Below are 26114 nucleotides of genomic sequence, written 5' to 3'. Positions count from 1 at the left end.
GGCCATGAGAATATCATTAGCACATTTCACCAGAGCTGTTTCAGTGCTATGATGAGCTCTAAAGCCAGACTGAAACTCTTCAAAAAGTTCATTATGGTTTAAGTGGTTGCACACTTGTTTGGCAACTGCTTTCTCAAGATTTTAGATATGACAAGAACACTGGATAGGTCTATAAATGACAAAGTCATCTGAGACAAGAGATGGTATAGTTTCTAAAGGCTTGCACAGACCTTCTTGGACTTTCAGCAGCTACACACCCAGGTCGCATGACTTTTATTTCTTTATCTGGTATCCAAGTTCGCAAGAAAAAAAAAACACTCTGAGCAATTTCTCTGTCTTCAGATGTATAAAACTCTGCTCACATCAGAACCAACACAGCAAAAAATGCTTCAGGGTCACCCCCCGAACCCGGGTAACCTGTTGGACCTTGGGATTCCCCATACAGTAAACCACTAAAAGATTTAAAATTAAGGAATTGATATATCCATATGCCCATGCAGTATAACAAGTAAATATGTCTAAAATTAGCCTTGTTTTCTATCGAAATACCGTATTTTCATGACTATAAGGCGCATATAAATGTCTTTTTTTCCTTCAAAATGTGCAGCGCGGCCTATGGTGCGGTGCGCCCTATCTGTGTGCTTTGGCTGCCACACAAATGGACACAAACTGTCGCCTATGGTGATTTTTAAAAGAAAGACTTTGCCTAAAGAGACTTTTCCAGCTGGAGTTGTTATTAAGGCAAATGAAAAGGGCTGGATGGATGAGGAGATGATAAAAGCGTGGCTGAGGGAGATGTTTGTTTGGAGACCAGGTGGTTTTTTTCCACGCATCACCATCGCTGTTAATCTGTGACTCCATGCGTGCCCATCTCACAGCAATCAAATGAACGCTGTGCTTGCTGTTATTCCGGGAGGTCTGACAAAGGAACTTCAACCGCTCGACATCGGTGTGAACCGGCCGTTCAAAGTAAGGCTGCGAGCAGCGTGGGAGCGATGGATGACAGACGGAGACCACAGTTTCACGAAAAGTGGAAGGCAGCGCAGGGCAAGTTACGCCACAGTTTGAGGATGGGTTGTAGATGCTTGGACTAACGTGTCTGCTGGCTCTGTTGTTTGAGCTTTCGCAAAAGCCGGCATCATTTCCGAGGAGCCGCCCGGTACGGAAAGTGACTCTGACAGCGAAGAAGGGGAAATTGGCATGTCTGATTTAGCGCAGCTGTTTAATTCAGAAACAGAGGATGATGACTTTGATGGGTTTGATTAATACTTTGTAATAAATACATGAATAAAGCACAGTCATACTCAGTTTTGCTCCCGCTCTATTTTTCCACCTGAAAACTTAATTCAACAGCAGCCTCTGGCCGGGTCGCCTCCGGGTTCACGGCGGCGGCTGGTAGGTGTTTTTAATCAAAATAATCCAAACTGCAGGCACCAGGATAATAAAAGCGAACATATTCTGCCGGCAGATTTCTGCATTTCAAGTTAATTTAGGCGTTAATAAACTGTTTCAGAGGAGTGATCACAGCGCTCTGTGTCATCAGCGATGTGTCTGTCTCACGACCAGCTCCCAGGTTTGATTAATACTTTGTAATAAATACATGAATAAAACACATACTCAGTTTTGCTCCCGCTCTATTTTTAAATATGCAGTAGAGGTATTTAAACGTAGTAGAGGATATGTTCCAGTATATAAAACCCGCGCCCTATAATCCGGTGTGCCTTATGTGTGTGTTAAATACAGAAATGACACACATGACTGAGACTGCACCTTTTAGTACGGTGCGCCTTATGGTCGTGAAAATAGGGAATTTTAATAAAAACCAGAAACATCAAGTTATTTCTACTAATTTAAACACATACTAGTATACTTTTTCATAAATACAAGTAATAGAGAAATGTTTATGTTAAATGTTATGTTAAATCCCATAACCTGCCATTTGTCAATTATCATTTTTAAAGTGGACCTGTTACCCTTCAGTTTTAAAATACTTTTGGTAAGATGTTTTTGAAGACACCTTGGTAATTTATCACCCTATAGGTTGTTACTATGATTTGACATCAGTTTGTGGCTGCACTACCTAACCTGGAGTGAATTGAAAATAGCTCATACTTGTGACATTTTCTCATTTATCTGGGTTAGTTTTGTTCTTACTAAATGTATACTCCCAGAGTATTTTTTGGTCTGGGAGCAATCTAATACCTCAATTATTAATGTAATTCACTGTATGTGAGCTGCACTCCCCAGTCAAGCAACACTTTAGAGGGAGAGATAAGGTAGAGAGTTTAAAAAATCGCGGCAGATGATAAGAGTACCTTTAAGAGCCCCCTTTAATAGTATAATTAGTATAATTTAGTCACATATACCGACAAATAAACATCTGATCATCAATAATCATGCCTTACGTCTATTTTCCTTTGCGTGGATTTCTAGGTGTTGTTGAAGGGTTAACACTTTTCAGGTTGTAAAGTAAACAAGCAGCCTTCTATGGGATAACAGGACTGGGGTTGCTAATAGTCTAAATGTATTAAACACAAGCACTAAAAGGGACAGTGTGAAAGGAAGCACTGTCAGTGTAGTGTTGTTTTTAAATTGTGGGTTTTACTGTCCTCCCATCAATACCAGGTGGACCTGTCTCTGCTCAAAAGGCCAAAACGTTATTCCCAGTCCTGGCCTGATTCTATCACAGCAACTTTAAATACATCAGATCATCAACATCATCTGATGAATCTGTGATGTTATTTGAACCTAATTCTTGAATATTACATAATATACAGTAGTGTTTCCTTCCCTCTTGTTTAAGTAATTAGACTCAATTCCAACTCTGTTAACCATTATCATCCATCCAACCCTTCTAGAGTCAACCTTTTAACTTTTTTTTGTGCTTAGAATAACACATTTTAGACCAATGTTTGTTGAGGACAAGTAGAAAACATTAGATCATTATCTAATGTTTCTCTGAAAGTTTACTTTCAGTTAGTATAAGTTCCCTCATTCTACTTGACAGTCAAAACATTGTAACTTAGAATCCTATAAATTAAACGTAAAGCTCTTTTACACAAGGAAAAGGTGATAAAAATGCAACTGAAAGACTTTGCTTATCTTTAAGAGCTACATGAATCAAATTGCCCCACTAGAATTTTGAATCTAAAACAATCTAAGTAACCGAGAGCTTAATGTTTGGGCATTCCATGTCCAAGGTGGGACAACATAATTTCTCAGAAGTCCAAAATGTACCGCGATAGATTCTGTGCTAAAAAACACAATATTTTGTGGCATACTTTCTGGTAGAACTTCTCAGGCATCGCAGATGGAGACGGTGTCAAGTCTTTGCATCTATTTAATCCAGAACTATTTACCTTCTCTTACAAGTTGTTCAAAATGGCAGGACAGGAGACCAGCAGCTCATCACATGCCCTGTGGCTGGTTGGTACAGTCACAGGAGTTTTTCCTGGAGCAGATGGCAGAGTACAGACTGCCCAAGTTTAAGTCCAGTGAAAAATATACTCAAAATCTATAACTAAAATTATCAGACAGGACATCCCAAATTGACTTTATTCAACTTTGTTTCTCGAAGTTGGGGGAGGCTGTTCATAAGGTTATAATTTTTTTTTTTGTTTCCAAGTACTTTGAACGTATCAGCATCTTATAATAGTTTATGAAGCTTGGCTACCAGGAATAAACCATAATCAGAAGCTAAAAGAAATATTCTCCTCCTAATCAGCACAACTTTAATAAAAAGTGGCATTGTGCAGTTGACGTCCGTCATCCATTGTTCTGGGGTCACAAGTTCACAAGTTTGAATTTAAACCAACACCTTCACACTTTTTTATTTTTTATTTATTTATTTATTTATTTTTTTATTTTTTTACATACATTCAATGTAATAAAAAAATACAATTTAAGTGGTTAAAGGAGAATTCCGGTTTTTAACACTTTTAGCCCATTTTCTGTAGTGTCCAGGATGAAATCGAATGATCGACACCAAAATTTTGACAATTGGTCCTGTCTCTGCTTTTTGGCTCATGCAGAATCCCCCCCTGGCTGCTTCAGAATGGCTTCCACAGTGCATGTCCGATAATGTCCTTAAAACAACCTTAAACGTTCTTTTTTTAAAATATGCTACTCACCGGGTCGTCAGCGCTGTTCAATGACGTTCCAAAAAAAGTTTCGTAAAGAAAAAACGTTCCTGTAGTGTTTTATTTAGCATTTTGTAAATCCCATTGAGTTCTGTTGGAATAGTCAATATTCCCCTGCCACCGGAAACGGAAATGGGGCCTGTTTACACAGTTGTAGTCTTTTCGCTTCACTCTGTGTACTCCGACGTCGAGAATCAAGAATCCACCTTTCGTATTCCATTTTCAGAGTTTTTTAAAGTGTTTAACAGAGACGTTAGCACCTCGACGTCGGAGTACACAGAGTGAAGCGAAAAGACTACAACTGTGTAAACAGGCCCCATTTCCGTTTCCGGTGGCAGGGGAATATTGACTATTCCAACAGAACTCAATGGGATTTACAAAATGCTAAATAAAACACTACAGGAACGTTTTTTCTTTACGAAACTTTTTTTGGAACGTCATTGAACAGCGCTGACGACCCGGTGAGTAGCATATTTTAAAAAAAGAACGTTTAAGGTTGTTTTAAGGACATTATGGGACATGCACTATGAAAGCCATTCTGAAGCAGCCAGGGGGTGATTCTGCATGAGCCAAAAAGCAGAGACAGGACCAATTGTCAAAATTTTGGTGTCGATCATTCGATTTCATCCTGGACACTACAGAAAATGGGCTAAAAGTGTTAAAAACCGGAATTCTCCTTTAACTTTATCGTAAAATGTGTTATTTGACTTAGGACTGTGCGAAATGGCATAAAAATTTGATCTCCCCATGTTTCATGAGAAAAAAATATGACAAATGACATTGACATTACTTTGAAAAACTAGCATTTATTTAAATCATCCACACTGAGAGGTGATCATATTAAAATTCCAGTAGTTAAAATGCTTCTTAAACTAAGTTTTACAACAAACAATGAAATTATAACACACTAGATATTTGCAGCTAGTGGTATTACACAGATAGTTTATCAGTTATAAGTACATATTAGGGCTGGGCAACATATTGCATTTGCGATATATTCGCAATTTAAGAAAATGCTATTTTCCAATTACAGAGGCACGCAATTTTGGTCAGATTACATTTAACAAGACTAAGAGACTAATTTTTTCTCACTCCAGGGGTTCGTTTCATACAGCAGGTTAAACAAACTCAGATTCAAATCTGCAACTGTAAATAGATCTAGCATAAGGTCTTGAGCTCTGAGTTTTCGGTTTCACAAAGGCTGCTATGAATTAGTTCAACTGACTCTAAGTAGATCCACTCAGAGTGGAGCGTGTGCATTACAAGTATGAAAAAACAATATTAGTGGAGCCCCGATTTGACCAGTTACCATGACAACAGGCAACAGGAAGTGCCTATGTCACCCACTGTAACTAGAGATTTTAATGCAGCAATGAAAAAAATTGAATTCGTTTACGAGACAGAGCACTGGCACTACAGCTGCAAAGGAGCAGCAGATGGCAAAGCAGAAGATTTTTTCTCGAGTTAATGCATAAGTTTATGTGAAGTGTACTATGGTAGGCCATTTTTACATTTATTAAAAGCACTCTCCTCCTTGACTGAACTGTAATAATAGATTTTCTAAATTACATTTCGACAGAAATAACTGAATTTCTGTAAAAAAAAAAAATCTCTCTCTCTCTCTCTCTCTCTCTCTATATATATATATATATTTGCTGTTTTGACATTTATTAGCTTGACTGAATATGTAGCCTATTTATGATCCCTGAAATACATTTCTTCATAGTCAAAATAATACAAATGCATCAAAAAGATATGAAATAAATGTCTAGACATCCAGAATGTTTATTTTGTTTGAAATGATTCTTTAGAAATTTTTTTTTTTTCCAGATATCAGGAATAGTCTACATATTCAGTATAATTAATACATATCAAAACGGCTTGCCACAGGCTGTTGTGACCACCATAACACTGCGGATTTATTTCTTAAATGGTAGCGATCAATTTATCTATTTAGGTGAAATCAGGTGAAAATTAATTCTTAAAAGTTTTAATATGTAGAACCTGAGCATCATTTCATGGGTTTCGCCTCATGTCGATTCAGTCTTCTTTTACACAGTAAAAATACCAGGTGGCTGTTCTCATCCGCGCCTTGGATGTTATCATCCTAATAAATGGATGTTATCAGCGGTTACCAGTCCCATAGAATGGCTTCGGATTGTACCAGTAGGCTCAGTAGTTTATCATTAAGTGAATCCTAATCCTAAACCTAAGGTAATTTCTTCTCCCCCCATGGAATTAATGAATCTATTTATGTGCAATCTGAAAATAATGTCAATAGTTCTTCATGTACTACTACTAATACTACTACTGATCTGCATGTTGCTCATATTAAACAAACAAAAAACAAGTAATGTCTTCCCCTGTCAACTGAGTTGTAGAATCCTCTCCCTATAATTATTTTTCTTTAATAAGATACTTATCAAAAGGACATGCAATATTTGTTTTTAAAACCTACACAAAAAGTTTTTTTATGCACAAAACTATGACAACAGATCTGACAAACTGCTCTCCTTAGAGCCAATGTTAAGGGCAGAGACAGCGGACACAGAGTTTTCTGGAAAAAACAAGCCTGCTCCCGACCAGGTTAGCTCTGAGGAGAATGTTGCTGTGGTGACTGAGGTTGGGTAAACTCTCTTAGTGAAACGGACATTTCGAAGTTTCCCATATTTCAGGTTTAGAAATCTTAAGACTTTGCAGTAAACCTGCATCATGAATTGGACTTCAGCCCTTTAGGTGATTGCAAGATTTGCTGTCATGAAAAAGGAAAGAAATTTCCAGCTTGCAGGCCAATTAGACATGGGCAATGTGGAGTCAACAAGTCATCTCCATGACATGTATTTAATCTACCCAGCCAAGTAACCAGGTGAGTCCAATCTGGACAGGTTAATTCACGGTGAAGATTGGACTCATCTGCTTCAGTGGCTGGGTAGAACAAATACATGACATGGAGATGACTTATTGACTCCACATTGCCCATGTCTGATGCCAATCTATACATGCAAGTAGAAGTAAGCACTTTATCAATGAAAGGTTAAAGTCCTTCAATAATGGACTCTGGAGAAGCAAGCTTTCAAAGGGATAAAAACTGAAACTCTAGGAGGAGACATCCAGCAGAAATTTTCAAATAGAATCACAATCGAGAATTTTAATAATTACAGAATTGACAGAAAATTTGATTAATCCATTAAAGCGATTTATCACCCAACCCTAATTTGACCTTATATAATCCAAACCTAATCTTGTAAAACACTTGTTTAAAGAGTAAGTTTAAAAAAAAAAATCTTTTACTATAACAAACTAACAAAAAATGGAATCTAATTGTAAACACGTATGCAAGTCTAATGACTTTCCCATGTGTATGCTTTTGTTTTAACACAGATTTCAGTGTTCCAGTGTTAATTAACATTGTTCCAAATACTGACTAATCCTTTACTTGTGTGGGTGGTTTCTGAAGTGAACATTTAAATTACCACGAGTAGCAAAACCTTTTCCACATGTTTTACAAATAAAAGGTTTCTCCCCTGTGTGGGTTCTGATGTGAACATTTAAAGTACTTGCCTGAGAGAAACTTTTTCCACATGTCTTGCAGGTAAATGGTTTTTCACCTGTATGGGTTCTAATGTGACCAATTAAAGTAGTCATTTGAGTGAAACATTTTCCACAAGTCTTGCAAGGAAAAGGTTTCTCACCTGTGTGGGTTTTGATGTGATCCTTTAAACTAGCAACCCTAGAAAAACCTTTTCCACATGTCTTACATGAAAACGGCTTCTCCTCTGTGTGGGTTATATAGTGTTGTTTCATAATATACTTATTCTTCAAGGTTCTCCCACATATTTCACATTTGAAAGGCCTTTGTTTTGTGTCAGTTTGCGACTGAATATCTGACACAGCGGAGCTGCTTACTTCTAAATCTGTGTTCTCCACTATGGGAGGCCTATGAAAGGAAGGATGCTCAGTTCTTTGTGTTCTTCCTCTCAAATCTACTTCCTGAGGAGTAAAGGTCTCCATCAAGGTAATGGACTGCTTCTGGACAGGCTGCTCTTCCTCCTGACTGCTGCTTAGGTCATTCTGGTCCCTCCTTGGCAAATATTCTAGTTGCTCCTTTTCATAAATAGACACTAAAGAATCTTGTTCCTCCTTTACTCCAAGTAGGGGAGCTGATGGTATCTCCTCTTCTTTTTTTTCATTCCATGAAGGTCCGGGTTCATTTTTTTTTTCATTCAGAAAAAAACCTGTTTCCTTTTGATCCTCTGTAACCAATTTAGATGTGGGTTTATCATTTTCTTCTTTGATCACATCTGTTTCTGGTTGATCTTCTTTCTGTATATTCCCCAGAGAGCTTTGCTCATCTTGTTCTTTAATAGAAGGATGTGATTCTACCAGAGTATCTTCTACCAACTGAGGTTCAGATGCATCCTGATCATGACTAGACCTCCCCCGCTGGTTACAGAGATGTTGGATGGCCAAAGCTTTCTCCTCATTGGATGCATGCGATTTGTTGAGATCTGTGAGGACAGAAAAAAAGCAACTGATTATGTATTTAGAATCAACCCATATCTTGGTAAGTGTTCTCAGTCATACAGGCAATGGTGAAATCAGAGGATGATTTTTTTAACTAAAATATCTGGACTTAAGTTCTTGCCGATACCTAAAGAGCTCTCTCATTTCAGAGTTCTTGATGGAGATGAACCAAGCTCTATGGTCGAAAGTTTTTAGAGAAAAATATCTTTAAAATAGTCATAAAGTGTCAAATAAAAAGCTAAAACCTTGTTTGATGGGAAAACTGTTGCCCCAGTAGTTCAGCAACAATGTCAGAAGTTCCCATGCTATTCTAAATATGTGACATCTATGTTAAATGGGTCCAACCTGCCAAACAATTGAAGCATTATATTCAGGTTAGATTTTGTGGATCCTCAGAAGCGACTGGCATCCAGCTCAACTTAGACAACAATGGCAACTCTATTTACTAGGGATGGAATGGTTTATGAAAACCGTCTGAACCGTTCGGTTCGACTGTCTCGGTTCGGTTCGCGTGTGTTGCGTTCGGTTCATGCGCTGCTCCTTTTTCTCATAGGTGAAGCGTGTACACCTCAGAGCAGAAAGTGGCGGTACTGCGACCAAAGCCAACCACCAGTAGTAAACAAGAAGAAGAAGAAGTGAAGCAGCGTAGCCGGGTAGAGCAGAAAAAAAATCAGTTGTTGTGGAGAATTGTGTGGGTATGGCGAGTGGGAAAGAACAGGAGTTGGAAGACGTGCCAGCAGCACTTGACAGGTCTGCTGTATGGGACCACTTTGCATTTAGAGTGACCTACGATGACGGCGGAAAGAAAGTTGTGGATAAAAGTGCAACAGTGTGCAAGCATTGTGCAACACGTTTTGTTTATGCTAACAGCAACACGACCAACATGTCAGGCTAACCCCGAAATCCCGCATACTCTGTCAGCGCTCCGCCCCACTGCGCTCCTGACCGCCTGCGCAAAGCAAAGCATACAGCCTCCGCTGTGGCTCCTGTCCGCTCCGCTCTGAGTTCCTTGGAGATGGTAGAGGGCATGCGTGAGATGATTAAATTCAAAGCAGCAAAACATGCGGAAATTATCCAGGGTTTCCGCGGATCATTAAAAATAATTACAATTCATTATTTTTTTTGATTTTTTCATTAATTTCATTAATTTTTGAAGGGATTTCGGGGGTAACAATCAACATGTACCAAACCGAAAACCGTGACCACGGAACCGTGAACTGAACCGAACCGTGGATTTTGTGAACCAATCCACCCCTACTATTTACATACTGAATCATCACCTGGTCAGCTGGTCTCTCAATGCAATTGATCACATTTTTTTATGGGAAGACAGGGAAGCCCTCCTGTCCAGACGGGATTATTTTCTCTGGAATGGATTCCTGGCAGAAAAAGAAAATTGTGTTCCTTTTGTGTACATATCTGGATTTTGATAGCAGGATTTCTGCTGTTTGGAGTTAGTGGATTGTGAAATTTGGTAGATCTTGGGGGCTCTTTTGGCCATTTTTAGGCTGCCCGGCATGTATGAGTGGATCTGCAGAGCTCAGACTGAGATGTTAGTCCCTCAAAACCCACCGGTTCGCCGGTGACTGTTTTTATAGCATTTATAACTAATAACTCAGAATGCATGAAAATTACAATGGTAAAATGTTTACCAATATAGACATGTTAGACATCGCTGGGAAGCTTAGATTCTCCACGCTTCAACCATCAAGTTCATTTTATGGACACAGTGCCCACCAAAGCACAATTGACACAGATATGGCAGCATGTCATAATGTAAACATGACAAAGCAGCCACAACAACATACATTTGAAGGCATCCTGAAGCAGTTTTATAAATCCTTAATCTTCAGTTGTTTATACTCCATTCATCCATAAGGGTCCACAGATTAAAAGTAAACCAGAATATTCCTAATAAAAATATATTCCATGATGAGAAAATCGCCACATAACGTCCTTTTGTTGACATCAGAAAAGTTAGCTGGTCATAGCTAATGCTAGCTAATGCTTAGCATCTAATATTTACTTCCTGATACTTTTTTCCTCAGTAGTTAGTTTGCGAAGTTTGGTATATTTCCTTACATAGTCTTCTTAACTACAAGACAAAAGTGTCCGCATCTTTGTATAACTCGATTTGAGTCAGGGACAATTCTTACAAGCTTGCCTGTTAGCCAATGATGCACAGAGTAGAGCGATATTATGCCTCATAGAGTCCTGCTGTTATTGGTTAAAACCATGTGGGCTGTTTGGCTTAGTAGCAAATGAAATAAGGTTTCAAACAAGGGTAGACATACGTTACCGGCTTGCGTAAAAGTGAAACACACAGCTTAGACTGTATCAAACACGCAGTTTGATAGGTGAATAACAACAACGGTCCGATATTTTATAAAGTTTGGATGCTGGTTTTGTTTTATTACAATGCCTAAGTCAGAAAAAAACAGCTCAGAAAAGGAACTGTGGCTTACTTTAGCTTGAAAAGCAGCAGTTTCTCTATTTTTCATAGATTTTGTATGTTATTTTAGGTATATAAATGTTACATGCTGTTATATACACTGATTCTAAAAAAAGGGGGAAAATACCTGCTTCATAAATATTTTGTGGCCATCAAAATACTTCAGTGTTATTCTACTGGTACATTTGGAGAGATTTGGAGACACTGGTGACACCAAAAGTTTAAAGCCCTCTGAAACTGTTGTAGCTAGAGGTCTGAAATTTTCTGCATTTGTGGTTGACATGATGTAGAGTAAATGTAATACAATGAGACATGCCTATTCTCAAGCATATCTTTATTACTGTTGTTCAAAAAATACCTATTATTTCCTAAATAAAAAAAAAACATTTAAGTCATGTTTAAACTGATTTAGCTTAGGCTGTGTTTTATTCACCCAATTTTAATTTGTATTTTCAGAAACTAAAAGGTCTAAGCTTTCAAATGTATCACACATGTAATTTGGACATACAGTTCCTCGGTAATTTGCTTTTCCATTTGGGTATGCAAAATCGGCAAGGATTACTTCAAATGAGGTTGGTGTTAAGAGGGAGAAGAATTGTAACCTGGATTTGATCCTTGCTTAGGATCGCTGGCTTGCGGTCTGGAAGAATGAAGCGTACATTTTTTCTATTGGGTCTGACATGGTGAGTAACCAGCAAAGGAGACAAGATGTTCCCTTTAGCTTTAATTTGTCCTGTGGTTCTTATTCTCATAAGTCATCCTGGCAGACTTGGCATCCAAAGTCATTCCTTGGGACTAAAGTTGGTCCCAGCTCCTGAGTGTCCCATCCGACTTCTCGTTTGATAATTTTAAATAATCAATAGTTGGAGCCCTGGTTCTTATGCTGTAATTATCTGGAACAAACTCCCAGAAGACTATTAAAGTGCCAAAACCACAAGTTGCTACAAATCCAGTTTAAACCTTGTTCAGAGTTGCTGTTGACTCTTCTACTTGGACTGTTAGCTTAAACAGCCAAATCCGTCTATCACAGCTATATCCGTCTATAAATCCAGATGAGGCTAACCCATTACATAGATTACAGGCATGTCTTGAAGACATAAAAACCTGGATGACTTCTAACTTTCTGCTCCTGAATGCAGACAAAACACAAGTTATAGTCTTTGGACCAGAGTCTTTGAAAGAGAAGCTGCTTAGTCAGTCATTTCATTTGGATGGGATTAAACTGATTTCAGATAATAAAGTAAAAAATCTTAGTGTTATTTTTTATCCGTACCTATCATTTAAATCCCATATCAAAGAGGTTTCTAGAATTTCCTTCTTCCATCTGTGCAATATTGCAAAAATTAGAAATATCCTGTCCAGATGTGATGCTGACAAACTAGTCCATGCATTCATCACTTCAGGCTGGACTATTGCCATTGTTTACTATCAAGAAGTCTGCAAAATTTAGTTAAAAGACTTCAGCTGATCCAAAATGCTGCAGCCAGAGTTCTGATGAAAATGAAAAAGAGAGATCATATCTCTCCTATCCTGGCTTCTCTTCATTGGCTTCCTGTTAAATCCAGAACAGAATTTAAAATCCTCCTTCTCACATATAAAGCCTTAAATGGCCAAGCTCCATCTGATATCAGAGATCTGATTGTTCCTTATGTTCCTAACAGAGCACTTCGCTCTCAATCTGCAGGTTTACTGGTGGTTCCTAGAATTTCTAAAAGTAGAATGGGAGGCAGATCTTTTAGTTATCAGGCTCCTCTCCTGTGGAACCAACTACCAGTTTTAGTCCGTGAGGCAGACACCCTGTCTACTTTTAAGGCTAGGCTTAAAACTTTCCTTTTTGATAAAGCTTATAGTTAGAGTGCGTCAAGTTATCCTGAGCTATCTCTATAGTTATGCTGCATTAGGTTTAGACTGCTGGAGGACATAGGGACCCCTTTTCCTAATTCTGCTTCATTCTATCTCTATTCTCTCATTCTGCTGAATTTGTTAGTTCAATCTTTAATGTTCTGCTCGCTCTGCTTTTCCTTATAGTAGCTTCATCCAATCTGTCCCTGTTTGACTGTAACATCATCTTTGAGAAAAATATCAGCCATGCTGCTTCCATCAACACCTTTGTTTATAGATATTGGAGCTTAGCCTGTTTCTCAGTGTAGTCCTGTAACTAACTCTATGTGCTCTCTTCATCCTTTGACATGGGAGCTGGCTCAGAGCTCATCTGTCTGGCTGTGTGTTTCCTGGACAGGGCCGCCTGTGGAGCTGGTTTACAGTTGCCTTTTGTATCTCTGCTTCTTTCTCCTTGAACCTTAGACTGCCTCAGCAGATGGCGGCCCACACTGAGCCTGGTTCTGCTGAAGGATTTTTTTCCAGTTAAAGGGGAGCTTTCATCCCCACCAGTGTTACAAGCAGGCTCGGACTGGTAATCTGTGATACCGGGTATTTGCCCAGTGGGCCGGTCCTAATTTCAGAGTGCCGGCCCCAACGTGCCTACCTGTGACCCAAAAGTGCCTACCTGTGACAGTAAACTCAAGAAGTAACTACGTAAATGATGCATGCAGTATATATATATATATATATATATATATATATATATATATATATATATATATATATATATATATATATATATATATATATATGTTCAATTAATATTATTAATAATATTTAAAATGCTTACGTTCTTCCTCTTATATTTGGCGAATTTATGTTTGAATATTTTGCCAAAATATGTTACGGTGCATGATGGGGTTTTGCATTTAAAGGCTGCTTCCCATCTTACGTGCATTGCACGTAAGATGGGAAGCAGCAGTCATGTCCATAAGTTGGGCCGGCGTAGATAGAAAAATGCCAGGGCCAAAAATCATTCCCAGTCCGAGCCTGGTTACAAGCATGCCTAGTGTGAGGGATTGATTTCGAGTCAATGAGTTGATGCAATGAACTGGTTTTCCTCAGATAGAAAACTTTGAATCAATTTAACTGTATGATCTGGTGAACTGTAAAGTGCCTTTGAATTGCCGCTATACAGATAAATTGAATTGAAACACCATTAGTGTTAGGTTTATAATTTTCTTTATCTGCCTTTGTTAAGCAACTATAAAGTCTTTTTCTCTGTGTTTTTTATAACTCCTGTTCAGGTAGATCACTAAGAATCATCCTGTTATTCAAACAGTGGGGCAAAAAAGTATTTAGTCAGCCACCAATAGTGCAAGTTCTCCCTCTTAAAAAGATGAGAGAGGCCGGTAATTTTCATCATAGATATACCGCAACTATGAGAGACAAAATGAGAAAAAAAAAATCCAGAAAATCACATTGTCTGATTTTTAAAGAATTTATTTGCAAAATATGGTGGAAAATAAGTATTTGGTCAATGACAAAAGTTCATCTCAATACTTTGTTATATACCCTTTGTTGGCAATGACAGAGATCAAACGTTTTCTGTAAGTCTTCACAAGGTTTTCACACACTGTTGCTGGTATTTTGGCCCATTCCTCCATGCAGATCTCCTCTAGAGCAGTGATGTTCTGGGGCTGTCGCTGGGCAACACGGACTTTCAACTCCCTCCAAAGATTTTCTATGGGGTTGAGATCTGGAGACTGGCTAGGCCACTCCAGGACCTTGAAATGCTTCTTACGAAGCCACTCCTTCGTTACCCGGGCGGTGTGTTTGGGATCATTGTCATGCTGAAAGACCCAGCCACGTTTCATCTTCAATGCCCTTGCTGATGGAAGGAGGTTTTCACTCAAAATTTGATGATACATGTCCCCATTCATTCTTTCCTTCACACGGATCAGTCGTCCTGGTCCCTTAGCAGAAAAACAGCCCCAAAGCATGATGTTTCCACCCCCATGCTTCACTGTAGGTATGGTGTTCTTTGGATGCAACTCAGCATTCTCTTTCCTCCAAACACGACGAGTAGAGTTTTTACCAAAAAGTTATATTTTGGTTTCATCTGACCATATGATATTCTCCCAGTCATCGTCTGGATCATCCAAATGCTCTCTAGCAAACTTGAGACGGGCCTTGACATGTACTGGCTTAAGCAGGGGGACACGTCTGGCACTGCAGGATTTGAGTCCCTGGCGGCGTAGTGTGTTACTGATGGTAGCCTTTGTTCCTTTGGTCCCAGCTCTCTGCAGGTCATTCACTAGGTCCCCCCGTGTGGTTCTTGGATTTTTACTCACCGTTCTTGTGATCATTTTGACCCCACGGGGTGAGATCTTGCGTGGAGCCCCAGATCGAGGAAGATTATCAGTGGTCTTGTATGTTTTCCATGTTCTAATAATTGATCCCACAGTTGATTTCTTCACACCAAGCTGTTTATCTATTGCAGATTCAGACTTCCCAGCCTGGTGCAGGTCTATAATTTTGTTTCGGGTGTCCTTTGACAGCTCTCTAGTTTTGGCCATGGTGGAGTTTAGAGTGTGACTGTTTGAGGTTGAGGACAGGTGTTTTTTATACTGATAACGGGTTCAAACAGGTGCCATTAATGAAGGTAACGAGTGCAGGACAGAGGAGCCTCTTACAGAAGAAGTTACAGGTCTGAGAGAGCCAGAAATCTTGCTTGTTTGTAACTGACCAAATACTTATTTTCCACCATATTTTGCAAATAAATTCTTTAAAAATCAGACAATGTGATTTTCTGGATTTTTTTTTTCTCATTTTGTCTCTCATAGTTGAGGTATATCTATGATTAAAATTACCGGCCTCTCTCATCCTTTTAAGTGGGAGAACTTGCACTATTGGTGGCTGACTAAATACTTTTTTGCCCCACTGTATGTGCTACAAAACAAAACCGGCCTTGCCTCGGTGTTCAGACCACTTATAATTTCCACTTTATTTGACAAGGGCGACAGTGGCGTTGGATGTAGGAGTTTGCCCTGAAATCGAAGGGTTGATGGTTCAAGCCCCGACTCCGACTTTCAGTGTCGTTGTGTCCTTGGGCAAGACACTTCACCCTCATCATCTAGAGTGCCCGGTGGCGCCAGTGTACGGCAGCCCCGCTTCTGTCAGTGAGCCCCAGGGCACTGTGGCTACAATGTAGCTTGCCACCATCAGTGTGTGAGTGTGTGTGTGAATGGGTGAATGAATGTAGTGTAAAGCGCTTTGGTCAAGTCTCCTAACTTGAATAAAGGCGCTATATAAGTACATGCCATTTACCATTTACCAAGAGGAAATGAAGAAAAGACATCTGTAAAATAATTAATTCATCATGCACTTATGTGGTAGATTTATTGAAGAATATTAGAACAAAAATTAATAGCAAAACTAATTTCAAATTTGTGGGATTCTAGATCATATTCCTGTATTATTTTCTTGACATTTGCATTTTACAATCATTCAATGGCTTTTAAATCAAATTGAAACGTCTTAAAAAATAAAAAAAAAACTAAAAAACTTACAGATAACATTAACTAATCAGTAAAAATACATCCGATTATAACGATACTGTTCATGTTTCACTGCTTTTTTTCACAGTTTTCTTATTTCTAATTAGATTTGCGGCTAACCAGCGGTGTTGTAGAAGGCCACACTGGATTAACGCGTGATTTCATCAACTGACAGATGCACTCCGAGCCGCTTCTTGTAATTGCAATCATGATCTATTCCATTTGTCCTTCATAATCCAGACTTTACATTGACTGACACATACTGACCAGTAGGGTTGGGAATTGAAAAGATTTTCACGATTCCGATTCCCTTTTCGATTCTATGAAACAATTCGATTCTTAATCGATTCTTTTTTCGATTCCAATTTGGGGGAAAAAGGAGAACAAACAGTTTGATTATCAGAATCAACTTTGTTTACTTAACTATTGCACAATCTTACAAACTCAAAAAGATCAAGATGTCCACAGGAAATGTGAAACTGGAGTAACATCTGTGTTCAAATGAAAAATGAATACAAGAACAAACGTAATAACCAACAAGGTCTAATAACAAATGATGGGATAATAACCTATTTTAAATAACAAAAAATACTAATTATAAAACAGTAGTAGGGAAAATTAACAGTTCTTTTGCAGAAAGATGAGCATATCTGCTTTTTCTGGAAGGATACGGGATCTTTCAGGGCTTATGGTGTCTCCAGCCATGGAGAACACCCTCTCAGATGGGGTGGAGGAAGCCTGCACACAGAGGTAGTTTTCAGCCAGTCCAGATAGCAAGGGCAGCGTATCTTGCTTGTTCCACCACCACAGTGTGGCACTATCCCTGCAGGGGATGGAGGGCAAGCTTTTATAGAGCTGGATTTCCTGATCTACCCTCTGGGCTAAGGAAAGACGGGGCTTTGATTCACAAAGTGACCGCAGCTCGTTGTCTTCCTCCTCGAATAGTTCTTCCAATTTGCGTAACTTGCGTAAGTTGCGTAACGTACGTAAAAAACGTGACGTAAGTCGTGCTCCCCAGAGCCGGCGCTCTCGGCTCTGGTGCTGCGGGAATCGAAAAAAGAATCATTCAGCGAGCTGCCAAACGATGCCATGGAATCGGAAAATACGGAACCGGTTCTGAACAGGAACCGGTTTTCGATTCCCATCCCTACTGACCAGGCAAAAGCATACTATGATGCCAACAATAAAGCGACAATATAGCATGTTCAACAGAAATTATGACCACCACCGGCGCACCCGCTTCCTCATACATACAAAATTCAGCGCACAAGTATGACTCACATTCATACCTTAGTGGCGCTCATGGCCACCTTAGACACACCCACCACCCAAGTTTCAAAGCCGTGTGCTGCTGTCACATTAGTAATTGCTTATTTTGATCATATGGCTCTTACACTAACGGTTGCAAGATGTCATTAAATTACCGTGTTTTTACATTTGCTGCTTAAATATGCTTTCACGTATTTTTATTTATTTAATCTATGGGGGTGCCTTTCAAGCCTTATTTTTTCAATATTACAATAAGCAGACTTTGTATCCAACTTAGCTATGTTTTATTTTCCTTTAAGTTATTAGTTTTTCTGAAGAGAGCTCAAGTTCTAGCTGTCTTCTTCACGCTAGTTGAAGAGAGTAGTTGTGGGTCGACTTTGCAAAGTAAAGGTGGAGGTTTTATGTTCGTCATTATGCCCATGTGGGTCCTAGCAGCAGGGAAACGTTTTAAAGGGACCGGTGTGACAGATCAACTGGTGACGAGATCAACTGGTGACAGCAGCTGGAAAACCGCTGATTTTTGCAGATGTGTCTGTGGTAGGGGTGGAACAGTTCACAAAATCCACGGTTCGGTTCGGTTCACGGTTTCGAGGTCACAGTTTTTGGTTCGGTTCGGTATATGTTGATTGTTAGCCTGACATGTTGGTCGTGTTGCTGTTAGCATAAACAAAACGTGTTGCACAATCCTTGCACACTGTTGCACTTTTATCCACAACTTTCTTTCCGCCGTCATCGTAGGTCACTCTAAATGCAAAGTGGTCCCATACAGCAGACCTATAAAGTGCTGCTGGCGCGTCTTCCAACTCCTGTTCTTTCCCACTCGCCATTCCGACACAATTCTCCACAACAACTGATTTTTTCACTGCTACACCCGGCTACGCTGCTTCGCTTCTTCTTCTTGTTTACTACTGGTGGTTGGCTTTGGTTGCAGTACCGCCACCTTCTGCTCTGGAGTGTACACGCTTCGCCTATGAGAAAAAGGAGCAGCGCATGAACCAAATGCAACACACGCGAACCGAACCGAGACGGTTTTCATAAACCGTTCCATTAGGGATGCACGATATAATCGGCCCCCTATCGGTATCGGCCTGTATCAGCCTTAAAACTGAATATCGGACATCGGCCACCCCACCGATATTTAACCCGATATTTGATCAGCTTCTGAGTTTCTACAGTATAAAAAAAAATAAAAAAATACTACTACTTCTTCCTCAAAAACTTCTTTTTTACAGACTTAAAAACTTCTAAAGACGAGGGAAAAAATATTGATACATTAAAATATCACAATATCTTCATATGCTGATATATTGCCATTTAAAAACACCATACCAATCTCTTTAACTAATGAAATATTGCTATATGTCATCGTTATGCTACGAAATCCCCCGAAAATTCACAAAATTTTGCCATATTTTTATATGTTGATATATTGACGCGGTATCGATCTATTTTACTAACAAAATCTCACAAGAATTTGCAAAATATCACGAGAGTTTGTAACAGAACGATGAAATTTCACGAGATTTTGAAAGTAAAATGGTTCAATACCGCGTTTTTAAAAATCTATTTGATATCAGCATATGAAAATATATTTGAGTATATTATTTTTCAAAGTGTAAGAAATGGATAACAAAACTGCTATTTTCAATGACTACTTATTTTTGTCCAGCTTTAACATCGGTATCGGTATCGGTTATCGGCTACATGAGTTTTAAAGCTACAGTGTGTAATTTTTAGCGACATCTAGCGGGCAAACTGCAGACTGCAGCAACATGAACATCTCCCCCCCACCGCTTCTCTCCCCCAACAGTACGGCGAGCATTACGGGACAAAATGTCTTCCACGACGTCGGCATCACCTACCTTCTCAAGTGATGAGGTTTGTTTACGTAGATCATTTTACAGATAGTATTTCATTAGTCTGTGTAGGGTATAGATTTCATGTAGACTTAAGATAATAAATATACCCGTTATTTTTTCTACATCGTTGTGACGTTTTGGCATCTCGCAATTACTAGTTTGTTGGCTCTGCGCTGCCGTAGCGCAAAGATGTCTGCCTCCATGGCTGCGAGACCCGCTCCTATGTAATTATAAATAACGAATTCTAAGGCAACGCAAATACTAAGGTTCAGAGGCTGAGCTTGTAGATGATGATAAAATAACATAGTTATGTATAATATATTACATTTCTGACAGTATATCATTGTAATTATTACACACTGTAGCTTTAAAATATCGGCGTATCGGATATCGGCCAAAATCCCAATATCGTGCATCCCTACGTTCCATCCCTAGTCTGTGGGCAGGGCTTTTCTCCCCAAACAGGAAGTAAACTGCGTGTAGACTCCAAGAACTACAAATTACTGTGTTATCTGATAGATACGAAATACGTTGAGATCCTAAGAAGTCACCATCACAAAGGTATGTTATTGCATTAAGAAAGCATATAGCATGTTTTAGGGATTTCTCCAATCAGCACACAGAGATTTGAAGAACTTGTCCTGCTTTTGTTTATCTGTTTATTTCAGAGCCTCAGCGATGAGAGAAAGAACCGAATAGCAAAACCACAAAAAGCTGTATGAGAAGTAAAAACAGCCAGTGCAATAAAAGGTCAATGGAAACAACTAACCGTGTAAATTTTCAATTTTTCTGTCGTCCTGTATGTCTTGAAAATTAAAATGAGCGAAAAAAAATGTTGCCTCTTTCTGTTCTCAAAAGTGCCGACTGTTTATATGGAGGGAAACTAATTATTTACAGTCCCACTCGTTTCCAGAGGAGTTAGAAATGTCTTTAAAATTTAAGGTGTGTCACAGGAACAAAGCAAAATGACAGAAATGCTATGGGGATGAGTGAAACCTTGAGTCTGAATTCAGAGATTTTACGGTAGATATCATAGAAAAAAAGATCTGGTTATTATTTTCTCTTTTAATAGCTACGCTACAGAACTTACTGTCTTAACTATTTCTTAACGGAATGACCCCACTCTGTTCTAAGAGTAAAGAAGGAAAAAATAGTAATATCAGATATTCTGGAATTCAGACATGATTTAAGCCATCAGTGGACTTTTATTTTATTTTATACAGATTTGTGTTGTGTTTTGGATAGATCTTAGGCCAGGATAAATTATAACATTTATTCTGACTCGTTTGTTTACTTGTGCGGCATTTTGAACGGGCAACCACGCAGCCACCTATGTTCTCCAAACAGCTGTGCTGTGGACGCCGTTTGTCACAAATTAATCTAGGGCTGTTCGAATTCATGGGCTGCATCCTCCAAGGACGCGGTCTACCTAGACTGGATCCTTCGAAGTCCATGAAAATAAGGAGACCAGAAGAGTTTTGGCTGTTAATTCAAACAGGTCTACCCTTCGGCGGGTTTTACCGCTGTAGCGTATGTTGGTTAGCAACCGTGACAGTTGACACACATAGCAGGAAAAGAATAAATACCGAAGTTTTCAAAACTGTTTTTTTTTTTCTTTCTTTGGTATTGAGTGGAATAAAGGTTCCAACCACCGGGACCATGAATAAATAAAATTAAATATAATGATAAACTTTAGTCAGTTAAATAACCTGCTGCTGTCATTTTGCACATCTCTGATGCTGCTGCTATTTTCAAATATCCATTACTGTAAATATGTCCACAGCTGTATTGGTTTTTTATTCTCCAGGTGCACAGTTTGATATTGTTAAAAGACTTTGCAGTATTTTATTGTTTATATTTAACTCTTCCCTATTATGTTATTCTTAGACATTTTTCTAAGGTCCACATTTGTGTGACCATTTTCAATAATCTTTCTGCTGCAGTAAATTTGCCCATTGTGGGACAATAAAGAGATTTTCTATTCTATAAAAGGGGTAGAAATATATAAGTAAATCTAAACAATGTATGTATAAAAATATATCTGCAAAATCTCTAATATAAAAAAAATACTTAGTTAAGCATATTGTGCAAAACAGCAATAAAAAAATTAAACTCCTATCAGATTTATAGTCCCCACTCTGCAGATATAATAGAATCTGTCCTTAAATTACAGCCAAACTTATTTACACAGTAACAGATAAAACCTTTAGATAAATCAAACATTACCGTCACATATCTGACTCAATAACCATTAAAACCACTATTTTCATTCATTTCAGACGGAACTATTCACAGAGTGGATTATGTTAAACTGAACTTCCAATTTTCACCACTGTTCATCGCCAAGTAACCTTTCCTCTGATCACGGAGCAGCCGGCTTGCTTGGTCTCGCAATGAATCCTGGGATATCCAAGGATAACAAGGATACATTGGACCCGTCCATCAAACGGGCAAAAAGAAGGACGCATTTTAAGGCCCCATAACAAGGAGTCTTGGAATCCGACCAGACCTCGGCATCGCGCTATGAGGTAATTGTCCTTCGAATGTGGCCTTCTGAAGTTGCATCCCATGAATTCGTTCTTTGTTTAAGAATATCTGCATTTTTCTACAAGAAAAAAATATCAAGCAGCCATAGCGAGTCATACCATCACTGTAGCGGTAGCTGCTAACTCTGGGATTTAAATTCTACAGTAAAAACATAAAAATTTAAGTTTCTGCATCAACAGGTATCTGACTCAGATTTTAAAAGCTGCAATGCGACTAAATAAATACATTTTACCCCCTTTGTACATATGGGGCAGTTAAACCAGTTCAGCAGTCCGATAGGTCTGATAACTGGATATTATAAACAGACTAAACACAACAGCAATAAAAAATAAAGGTGTTTCTTTCCTTAAACCACAGTTAGTGATCTGATACAGTTCATCATAGGGGACAGAGTTTTGGGGTCCACTAAAAAAAAAAAAAAAAATACGTAGCAGAGACTTGGATTTGTGTCCAAATAGGAGAATCAAGGAAACGTGAGCGTATGGGATCTAATAACAAGAAAATAACTTTTTGTCAAAATTGGAAAAATACAGTGGGAATAGTTGGAAGGATGATAGACCCAATTGTTCTGTTTGCAGTCATTTTTTCCTTGAAAAGGTCCTGCTTACGCACATGTGCGCTCTGAATGACAAGCCTCTTTAATGGATTCATATTTACATTCAGCAATTTATAAAGTGGGCGGACTTTATCGTCCAAGCTGCAGATTTTCATTTTTTTTTTTATTGAAAAAAAAAAAACAGAATATCAATGACAAATTCAACAATATGTCAATGTTGAAAATTACAAGAAACAAATAAGATCACAACTCGTATTTACGCCAATAGAAAAATCACAGGCTAGAACAAGGAAGAATAAAAAAAAAACTAAAATAAATTATTAAGAAGAGGGGACTGACTGAAATTGTTCCAATAAATTGGACAATTTATTTGCTTTAAGGTTCTGCATCTTTTTCAGACATCGGTTAAAGGAGGAAAGTTCGTTTGTGAGAGCAGAGAATGAGAGGGAGCTTTTTGCATAACGACATTAACGGATATAATATTTGGTTATAACCATCAAAGTATTAACTAAGAATTCCACCTTTTTTTCATAAATATATATACCAAACTGAATTATTAGTAAGGACTTAAAGTCCACATTTATAGATCTAGAAGAGAGAAAGATCTGAAGTTGATCCCATAGGTTTTTAACTTCTTTACATCCATAAAACAAATGATTAGTAGTTTCCAAATGAGTTGTACAGAAACCAAAATTCCCAACATTGATTTTAAATCTCTCTCTTAAGTACTAATTTGAAGGATATATGCCATTTATTATTATTTTAAATTGTAATTCTTTATATTTAGGAGGAATTAGGAACTTCAAATAATTTGCCCTAATTTTGATTATCGTAGATTTGTTAAAATGTTGTAAGAGAAATGTACGTGTAGTTCGACCAGGGTACATATTATGTATAAAAATTCAAGAACCTATTGATGCATTTATTATCTCTAATGTCCATATCCTCAATTTGAAGCTTATGGAGTCTTGGAATAGAGAAATTAGATATACTGTTTTTAACTGACATAAGGAGAACATTAGGTATACAACGCAAAAAACGTTATTGTAACTTGTTAATTAACAATCAGTTCCATAAAGTTGAACTCCTCTGTTGAACTCCTCCAAACTTTAAATATCACCATTTCCATCCATTAAGTAAGAAATTGACCAGATTTGTTTATTCAACCAACCCTTTATAAATATAGATCTTCTAACTGCAGGTTTTCATTTATATATGGTTCAGCAGGAGAAATGACTCCATTGTGAGACAGACTTCTATTTGTATTTTTCTGTACACTTGTGAACGACGCTGTTTTTTTTGTGGGATTCTTTGAACAATCTGCTTTTCTGTGGACACAAGTTATTTGCCGCATCGTTCTAATGTAAAAAAAAAAACAAAACAAAAAAACAGAAATTCATTCATTAGATATGTCGATTGATTTTTTTTGGGCTCACAATTTTGTTTTGTTATGAATATTTTTTTCGTCAGGCATCAACACAGCCACCTACGTTTCAGCAACATCTGCGGTGCGCATAAATTCTAACCAGTTAATCTCGTCACCAGTTCATCTGTCACACCGTCAGTTACTTGGATAAGTCGTAGATAATAGGGAAATGTAGAAACATAACACAGGAACTTCAGAGACAGAGAAGTCTATCAGTAAACTTGAGAGGTCAGATTAGAAACTGATCAAACTCAGTTATGACACACTTTCTGTAGCTTCCTACCGATTCTGTGGAGTTTTATTTGGGTACTCCTGCAGGTTTCCATCAGTCTGATGTCTTCCTCGTAGCGGACGATGGTTTTTTCAACCTCTGTGAAGATTTCTTCAGCAGCAGCAGTTAGTCGCTCTCTGATAAACTCCCTCAGACGCTGAATTGAAGACATTATTACTGAAACATTCAATTGCCATACGAAAATGCAACCGTCTAGCTGGGTTCACCATAGACATACATATAATGGTAGACACGACGCGCATGGGCGCTGAGGTGATTTGGTGGCGCCCTCTTGGGGCGGTCGATAGTTCCGCTCAGTGCTATTTAGGAGGCACAGAATAAATTTACTTTAATAACTTTTCAACTCGTTGAATATTAAACACATTTTCAAGGTCTTTTTTGCTGAAAACAAACAAATCGTTCAGTGTACTGAAATATCTTTAGTGAGGCTATAAGTGTTGCAAAGCACAGCCACTTATACATTTTTATATATTTTTTACAACTATATATATAAACATATTTATACTATACACACACACATCTCTCTCTTTCTCTCTCGCTCTCTCTCTCTCTCAACAGGAGGAATAAAATGAAGGAGAAAGGTTCTGTAGTTATGTAAGTGATGAATTTTTTACTCTCAGTTTTTTGCGGGTTTTAATTATTTATTTATTTTTGGATTCCAGGCTGTTAGGGTGAGCAATAATAATAATAATAATTCATTTTATTTGTACTGCACTTTTCACCAAAAAGGCCTCAAAGTGCTACAAAAAAAAAAAAACATTTAAAAAAGCATTTAAAAAAGAAATACATAGAAATAAAATAAATAAAATAAAAAATAATAATAAAAGCTGTTTAAAAGAGAAAAAATAAAAACATCTAAGGGGGACCAAAAGTTTTGCTAAAAAGAAATGTTTTAAGGCCTTTTTTAAAACACTCAGTGGACTGAGGTGACCTCAAGGTGTCAGGGAGGGAATTCCACAGATGTGGGGCAGCAGCACAAAGTGCTCTATCTCCCATTGTCCTGAGTCTGGTTCTGGGAGTGTGGAGCAGGTTTGAGTGCGTGGAGTGAAGGGAGCGGGATGTGTTCTGTGCCTTGATAAGTTCTTTGAGGGGGGGGGGGGCATGTCCATGGATGCATTGATGTGTGAGGAGGGAGACTTTGTATTCTATCCTGGTGGGGATGGGAAGCCAGAAGTGAATGGAGAACGGGGGTAATGTGCTCATGTTTCCGCACTCTCATCAGGATCCTAGCTGCAGAGTTTTGAACGTACTGAAGCCTCTGCAGACTCTTTTTAGGGATCCCAATGAGAAGTGCGTCGCAATAGTCCAGTCTGGAGGAGACAAAGGCATGGACCAGCTTCTCTGCGTCTGGGAGGGAGAGAATGGGACGGAGTTTGGAGATGTTACGGAGGTGGTAGAAAGAAGTCTTGCATAATTGATTTATGTGGGCTTCAAAAGTGAGTTGTGAATCCATTCTTACACCAAGATGACTAACGGTTGATGAAAGCGGAATATTAGTATCAGAAAAAGTGATGCTGGTTATGGTTAATGATTTAGTTTGATGAGGAGTTCCAACCAGGATGGCTTTGAGTGTATTATAATCAGTGTTGCCACAGTTACTTTGAAACAGTAATCCGACTTCTGACTACTGACTACTTCTTAAAAAAGTAACTTAGTTAAGTTACTGACT

The 26114-nt window shown here is 38.4% G+C and overlaps 1 protein-coding gene across 1 annotated transcript; it reads right to left on the bottom strand.

Annotated features, from left to right (window-relative positions):
* Positions 1-5883: 5883 nt before the first annotated feature.
* On the bottom strand, positions 5884-24682 carry LOC119771832 (gastrula zinc finger protein xFG20-1-like). Its single transcript, XM_038268013.1, has 2 exons — positions 24437-24682; positions 5884-8647 (listed from the first exon to the last, which is right to left on the bottom strand). The coding sequence occupies exons 1-2, from the start codon at positions 24594-24596 to the stop codon at positions 7572-7574; spliced, it is 1236 nt and encodes a 411-aa protein (XP_038123941.1). The 5' UTR covers positions 24597-24682; the 3' UTR covers positions 5884-7571.
* Between the last annotated feature and the right edge of the window lie 1432 nt (positions 24683-26114).

Source organism: Cyprinodon tularosa, unplaced genomic scaffold (genome assembly GCF_016077235.1).
Source record: "Cyprinodon tularosa strain WSP-4 unplaced genomic scaffold, ASM1607723v1 ctg1184, whole genome shotgun sequence".
NCBI classification, from domain to species: domain Eukaryota; kingdom Metazoa; phylum Chordata; class Actinopteri; order Cyprinodontiformes; family Cyprinodontidae; genus Cyprinodon; species Cyprinodon tularosa.
The sequence above is the reverse complement of the archived record's forward strand: the minus strand, read 5'-3'. Positions and strand labels throughout refer to the sequence as shown.

Bases quoted from the DNA above. Each gene is read 5' to 3' on its own strand.
- LOC119771832 (XM_038268013.1), bottom strand. From the start codon at position 24,596: ATGTCTTCAATTCAGCGTCTGAGGGAGTTTATCAGAGAGCGACTAACT. The intron at 8,648-24,436 runs GTAGGAAGCTAC...CTGTCCTCACAG, and splicing joins AATAAAACTCCACAGAATCG to ATCTCAACAAATCGCATGCA.